The 7,125-nt window shown below is 34.5% G+C and overlaps 2 protein-coding genes across 3 annotated transcripts; both read left to right on the top strand.

The window, feature by feature from the left end:
- Positions 1 to 2,350: 2,350 nt before the first annotated feature.
- Positions 2,351 to 2,717, top strand: LOC104736075 (uncharacterized). Its single transcript, XM_010455997.2, has one exon. It carries the CDS (start codon positions 2,413 to 2,415, stop codon positions 2,632 to 2,634), a length of 222 nt encoding a protein of 73 aa, XP_010454299.2. The 5' UTR covers positions 2,351 to 2,412; the 3' UTR covers positions 2,635 to 2,717.
- On the top strand, positions 2,717 to 6,145 carry LOC104736074 (tRNA dimethylallyltransferase 9). Of its 2 annotated transcripts, none has more exons than XM_010455995.3 (11): positions 2,717 to 3,330; positions 3,508 to 3,561; positions 3,681 to 3,723; positions 3,816 to 3,924; positions 4,041 to 4,239; positions 4,405 to 4,630; positions 4,833 to 4,927; positions 5,277 to 5,371; positions 5,476 to 5,551; positions 5,660 to 5,799; positions 5,899 to 6,145. In XM_010455995.3, the coding sequence occupies exons 1-11, from the start codon at positions 3,079 to 3,081 to the stop codon at positions 5,996 to 5,998; spliced, it is 1,389 nt and encodes a 462-aa protein (XP_010454297.1). In that variant the 5' UTR covers positions 2,717 to 3,078; the 3' UTR covers positions 5,999 to 6,145. The 2 variants fall into 2 exon arrangements, with proteins under 2 accessions (XP_010454297.1, XP_010454298.1); XM_010455996.2 differs by having other exon boundaries at positions 2,939 to 3,330; positions 3,508 to 3,580.
- Positions 6,146 to 7,125: the final 980 nt, after the last annotated feature.

Genomic DNA, 7,125 nt, shown 5'->3' with positions numbered 1-7,125 from the left:
AAAAAAACACATGGGAATTGTATATTTTATAAACAATTTCGTTGAATCATAAATTTTGAATAATATTAAAAGTCATCGTTTTTGAATATTGATATCGATATAGTATTTTCGTATTTTGAATAACATCTAATTTATAAACTGAAATTTGAAATTATTTTGGATGAATTCGTCTCGTATGGTCAAAATGACTCAAATCTAGTAAAACAGTCATAACTTACAGTTAATTAATGATAGTTATAGAGAGTCATGTACAATGTTTAGTAGGTCAGGTTTGTCATAAATTATTTGGAAAAAGGACCATTCATTAACTAGCATCGGCAAGTTGTGTCTGTGCCAAGTTGTCGTCTTATTCAACCGATCGGGTGGATGTTGAAAAAACAAAAGATCGAATCTTTGGGGGAAAATTGCCACGTTGGGTTGTGTGCACGTCGGTTAAACGGATTCATAATGACCTTTTTTCTAATAAATAAGAAACTTTTATGGAACTGATTAACACAATTTCGAGTTAAAAGAATGTGTATATAAAACAAAAAAAAAAGAATGTGTATATTATTAACCATATAATTATGTAAAAACATCGTAAGTAACCATTTACTGTGTTTAATTTGTCTGATTGTGGCTAGTTTTTGTAATGGTCAACAACGTCCGCTTTTGTTGTGGTTAGTTGAAAAACCTTTTGGCTTCTTCCTTCATTGATTGGTCAACGGATATGATCAGGCACTACGATGTCGATAACCCTTACCATTGGTTGGCCGACTCTCTCCTAATCATTTGACTTCTTCAAGTTTAAATTAGCCACATAAAAGTTTTTATCATATGAAACGAATAGCTAGATCCAGATGGAGTAGAGCACGATTGTTCAAAATAAGTTACTCCACATGTACTGCTTTTTCCAAGCAATCCTACTCCTAAGTATAATGTTGATATATATATCGATAACTTTGATATTAAGTTAATAAGAGAAGTAACGTTGGTTTGGTCACCGTGAGTCTTGGAATTTCTTGATAATAATAATAAAATGTTTGGTATATAGCATATATTCGAGACTATATAGTTTATGCACTTGTTACAACCGGTTGATATCTTATTATATAAAGTATAGTTTCAAAATTTACTAACTCACCACCAGATATAGTTATTATATAGTTTATATTTTCATGTAAAATATTTTCAACAAATTTTAAACCCGCACATCGTGCGGACCTTTATCTAATTATATATAAAATAATTAACAAGTCCAATGTCATAATTATATGCCCTGTTTTAGAAATCGCTAGGCGCTAGTCGGGCGGTCGGGTTGGGCCTAGCGCCTAGCGAGAAAATCAGAGATTAAACGAGGATTAATCGGGGACTAGTTTTAGGATTATTTTATTAAATTACTAATAAAATAAAAATATATAGTATTAAATATATGTATAATTCTGTTTAGTGTAAAACATCCTAAACTCTTAATTTAAATGTCTAAATAACAAAAAAATACATATTTGATTTATATTTGGCTCTAAAAATAATCATTATATACAAAATTAAGCGGAAACTAATCGAATTAGACGGGTTACAATCAAATTAGACAAGTATAGTTAGATAATTAATGCTAGGTGGGGATTAGTCATTAATCGAAGCGGAGAGGTGGGCCTAACCATTTTGCAAGGCGTAATTGATGGTAGGCGGTGATTTTTAAAACAGGATATGAACGCGCATTTTGACTTTAAGGAAAAGATTCACATGTGCACCTTCAACATCGCTTCACTCAAACAAAAATCTTAAAAGTTTATGAAGGAGTTTATATATATCCTTTTGTCAACGCTCGATGTCTCGATTTATAATGCACCTATACTACTAGTTAAACCTTATGTTACAAAGAGATTAAACTAGCACCTAATGGCTAATGCCATATTGTCAATGCTTTTATATGTTTTCAGTTAGAAAGGAAAGTTTTGGTTTATATGAATCTGAGTTTTTAAAATAAGGTTTACATTTCAAATGTATGATTCAAACCAATATCATCTACTTAATTTTCCGTATTTCTACACTTAATTTGATACTCAATCTATCCAAAAGTGTATATGCATGCAAGGAATTTTGATTTCTTTCAATTTACAATTTTCAACTCTTCTTGGGAGACTAACCGAAGATTAGTCTTACCATCAAAAGTTACTTTAACAACTCGAATTTTTCGAAAGCAAAGCTCATGAGATAATATTATCCATCATAACTTAAGCCATAACTTCAGGAGTTTGCATGCAACATTAAATGTCTCAGACCATACTATACGCTTTGACTTTTGAATTCTCATAAGTATATATAAATGTTGAGATTATGATGAATATAAAAACCGTATAACATATAAGACTGCAAAGTTGTCAAAGACCATATAGTTACAAGTCAAAATTAAGGCGCCACACCCACACGATGCAGAGGTTACAGATAAGTTCTCGGCCATCCGAAGAGTTTTTGATTAACCTCTCGCCGGATTTTCCAAGCCCTGACTGTCTCGTAGTCTACGACGTCCCGAAGAAGGAACTATCTATTCACAACAAGTCTACTAATGGAGAGAGAGCTATTCACATAATCCCTCTTGTTCTCTTTCTATGTGCTTTCGTTCTCTGGGTTTTTTCAAGTGCAACCGTATAATTTACTAATCAAAGTCATGAAATTTGTTCATTTGTAATCATCACTTCACTTAATATCTATATATAAATTTTAATTACAGTTTTTTTTTTACCTCTAATTGGATTATCAATTTGTTATTGTGAAACTTTCACAGCTTTATTTGATCCCTACGTCCATCTCTGACTGATTCTAGAACTCTAGAAGTCATTTCAAGAATGAGACAAGAATGTTTTTAAAACGTTTCGGTTTAACTAAACCGTTTCAAATTCGGTTCGTAATTTGGGTTCGGTTGATTTGTAAACCTAACCGAACCATAGTTCTCTCTAATCTAATCCCTCTCGCTCAGTATCTTCGTCTCTCTTCTCTTCGAGATGAGCTTTGCGCGGGTCATCCCTTCCATCAAACTTAGCTAATCTCTTCTAGCTTCCGTACTGTAGGATTTAAAGCTTCTTCATCCGTTTAAAAATGGTGATTAGTAGTGGCGTGTTTTTGAGCCGTGCGTGTTACTTGAGACTGCAGCCGCCGAGCCTTGCGTTGCGCAGGAGCTTCTGCGGTGCCACGGCTTGCTCTGTTCCTATGAACGGGACCAATAAGAGAAAGTCAGAAAAGGAGAAGGTGATTGTGATTTCTGGACCTACAGGTGCCGGAAAAAGCAGACTTGCCATGGAGCTCGCCAAACGTCTCAATGGCGAAATCATCAGTGCTGACTCCGTTCAGGTCCGTTCCTTGCTCCTATCTCACTTTGCAATTTGAACCCTTGAGGCTAATTGTATCGGAATGCTAAATTTGAAGCCTTTTAACTTGTTTTTAGTTTGATCAATTTACAGAACTTTGCATCTATGTTTTGGTGTTATTAAAAAAGGGTCTTGCTTTTGTTTTAACCCCAAACCACAGGTGTACAGAGGCCTTGATATTGGATCAGCCAAGCCATCAGATAGAGATAGAAAGGTATCCTTCTGAATATTTGGTAAGATTTATTCATTTTTTTATCTCATGTTTTGGTGCCTTGAATCCATATGAAAGTGTTACCTTTCAGCTTCACTTCCTATGTTTTACAAATGATTCAGGAGGTGCCTCATCATCTTATCGACATTTTGCATCCGTCTGAAGGTTTGTTTTACAAATGCCATAAATATAAAATATGACTAATACTTGTGTATGAAAAATCTAGAACGTTTTACATTTTTTTTATGCTTTATTAGAATACTCTGTGGGGCAGTTTTGTAATGATGCAAGGCAAGCTACCAAAGATATTCTTAAAAGAGGGCGTGTTCCCATAGTTACGGGTGGCACTGGATTGTACCTGCGCTGGTATGGTAGTAGATTGTATACTTGTTTAGTGCACTATCGTATATAATGTTGAAAGCAAACGAAAAATGTACTGCAAAATCTTGATTTCACCATCATTCATGGTCTTGTTAATGTAGGTTTATCTATGGGAAGCCGGATGTGCCTAAACCTTCTCAAGAAGTCACTGCTGAGGTCCATGATATGCTAGTTAATTTTGAAACCGAACATGACTGGGAAGCAGCTGTGGAAATGGTGGTCAATGCTGGTGATCCAAAAGCCTGTTCTTTGCCTCGTAATGATTGGTACAGACTACGGCGTAGCCTCGAGATACTCAAGGTTTGACAATTATTAATTTCAACCGTCTGCTTAAAAGAGTGTCTTTGTATTGTCTTGCTCCTGTAGATAAATGATTTCGCCTGATAGGTTGATGAACTATCATGTTGTTTCATTCTGGATTGTATGCATTATTCATCTTGCTTTGAATGCTTGTTTTCCTGGCAGTCAACTGGATTACCTCCGTCTTCCTTTCGCATTCCATATGATTCTTTTCGAGAAAATTTAAATCTTCCTGATGCCGATGACTTCGTTGAGGATGGTTCATCTCCTGATATCTCTATCCAAAACATAGAGACAGATTTGGATTATGACTTCCTTTGTTTTTTCTTGTCATCCCCACGGGTTGCTCTCTACAGATCTATTGATTTTAGATGTGAAGACATGCTTTCAGGTAAAAATAAGTGCAACTACTGAATTAGTAATAACTTGCAAGGATACAATTGCAAGCCCCATGGCACCTGACAGTAATAAGTCTTTTTTTATCTGAAGACAATTTGCATGTTCTTTGCTAGGCCGTATGCAATTTTAATATATGTTTGCCTGGCATTGCTTCTGAGTTCATCTTTCCTTGATACTTTGTCTCTCAACTCCAGGACCCAATGGAGTTTTGTCAGAAGCTAGATGGCTTCTTGATATTGGTCTTCTTCCAAATACAAATCCTGCAACTCGTGCTATTGGGTACAGACAGGTAAACTCTTTTTCCTGTAATGGGTTGTGCATAACGAACTGAGAAGTGAGAAGAGAAGGATTATCTTGTGTTAATCTAGTGCATAGTCATTATTATTAGCCAAGGGCTCTGCAGCGGATTGTATCTGTTAATTTTGCAGCATGTCTAGTTCATTGAAGAATATGGATTTGTTTCTAGAAACTGCATGACATTGCATATAATATAACAGTTACTTTTTGGTTAATATTAGCATATCACTTGTGTAGTTGAAAAATGCTATACGTTACGAGCTCATCATATCAATTCATTTGCTGCACTTTAGTACTTTGATACCATTTTGGATCAACGATTTAAATATGATTGTTTGCAGGCCATGGAATATCTATTATATTGCAGTCGATACGGGGGTGAAAGTTCCCCTAGAGATTTTTATGGTTTCTTGAACAGATTTCAGACAGCATCCAGGTGATTCCTCTACATAAGACTTGAATATCTAGTGTATAAGCTTTTGGACGACATAGTGATTGAGAATACTAAAATGGGTAGACTTGGTTTTGCATAATATGCAGAAACTTTGCAAAAAGGCAAATGACATGGTTCCGGTGTGAGCCTATCTACCACTGGCTTAATGCTTCCAAACCTCTGGTATATGTTAAAAAACTTAAGAGGGGCTCTCTTCTATTCAAACTCTTTGTGTAACTAATTGTTTACTGTCAATCAAGCATATGATGATAATTTGTTGTTCTCCCACAGGATATGATACTTCAATGCATATACGATGCTTATGAGAATGAAACAGATACGCTGGAGATACCCGAGTCGCTCAGAATGAGCAAAGACGTATTAGATTCTCGAGAAGCTTCTGAACTAAAGATATACCGCTCCAGAAACAGGTAGAAAGATCAAACATAACACTCCTATTTAGGCTTTCTTTTGGTTTGTTAATAATGTTCCCTAGGTAAATGAATGGTTTGTGAAATCTATTAATGAAGGCAATTCGTAACAAGAGAGGACTGTGCTTCGGTGTTAGAGTGGATCAGAAGTGAAGGATGTAAGAGTGAAGTTCCATGCGTGGAAACCGCAGTAGTATAGCCCAATGCTTCATTCTTTATCCGGAAAAGCCACAAAAGTTACCAAAAACCAAAGAAAAAAGTTTGTTTTGCTTACAAATTTTTACAGAGTAAACAAGATTTTGGATTATGTTATTTGATTATACGTATTTAGAAAATCTTGCACACCCTTCATACATCTTTCATTCATGAGCTCATACAATTAGGAAAGCAATTTTAAATTCCTAAAGATACGAAATCCAAAAGTTGAAGAAACTTATGAACCATTAGGAAATGAATATGCAAGTGCAAAAAGTTGTACAAGTGATGCCAGGATCAGTTGTGAAATCAAGAAGATAACAATAAATACTGCAAGAAAACGACTAAAGAAATGTTTTTAAAAAAAAACACATTTTTATTCGTTAGAAGCCAAATTATCGAGGACCCTACGATCTCTGTTTCGAAAATTAAATAGGGAATTATCTATAAAGCCACCTGACCTGACATGACCATCCCCAAACATTACGTTTTTTTTTTGTTCTTCCTTTATTTCATAACATATTCTTTTTATCATAAGTAAATAAGTAATCATGTCGAAACTTTTGGCACACCCGAGCGAACACGCACTTTGCTCGTGTTCACCAAGAAACAAACAAATAACGTAACGTCTATACTTATTTATTGATGAACTGTTTATGATAATATGAATTGTAAATACAATTTCTATAATTATCCGATCATGAAGTACATAAGTAGTGTGTGTAAAGTATTTGATATGTTGAACCTATAAGAAAAAAGTAACCACACAAACGAAATCCAAAAAAGTTATCTGAACCAAGACGATCAATGTAGTCACAGTAGACTAAAGTTACGAATCAACAATTATTTATAGTCAATTTAGTATTTTATACAATTTTATGGTGTTTCATATGTGTATCATATGTGGTCATATCTTTAACATAACAAGACAATTCAACCGAAACTCAAATAAATTTGAGACGAGGTGATCAAATTTATGCTTCTCTCTCTCTCTCTCTCTATTTAATATGTATATTTTTTTTGTAAACTCATATCAGATCTATTACCAAAATCATTTACTGAATTAATTGAATGCTGCTATACACCACTCCTATTCCTAGAAAGAAAGAAAAAAGAATATCAACGAAAAAT

Source organism: Camelina sativa, chromosome 13, assembly GCF_030686135.1.
Source record: "Camelina sativa cultivar CO46 ecotype springtype chromosome 13, ASM3068613v1".
In the NCBI taxonomy this organism is placed as follows: domain Eukaryota; kingdom Viridiplantae; phylum Streptophyta; class Magnoliopsida; order Brassicales; family Brassicaceae; genus Camelina; species Camelina sativa.
The sequence above is the reverse complement of the archived record's forward strand: the minus strand, read 5'-3'. Positions and strand labels throughout refer to the sequence as shown.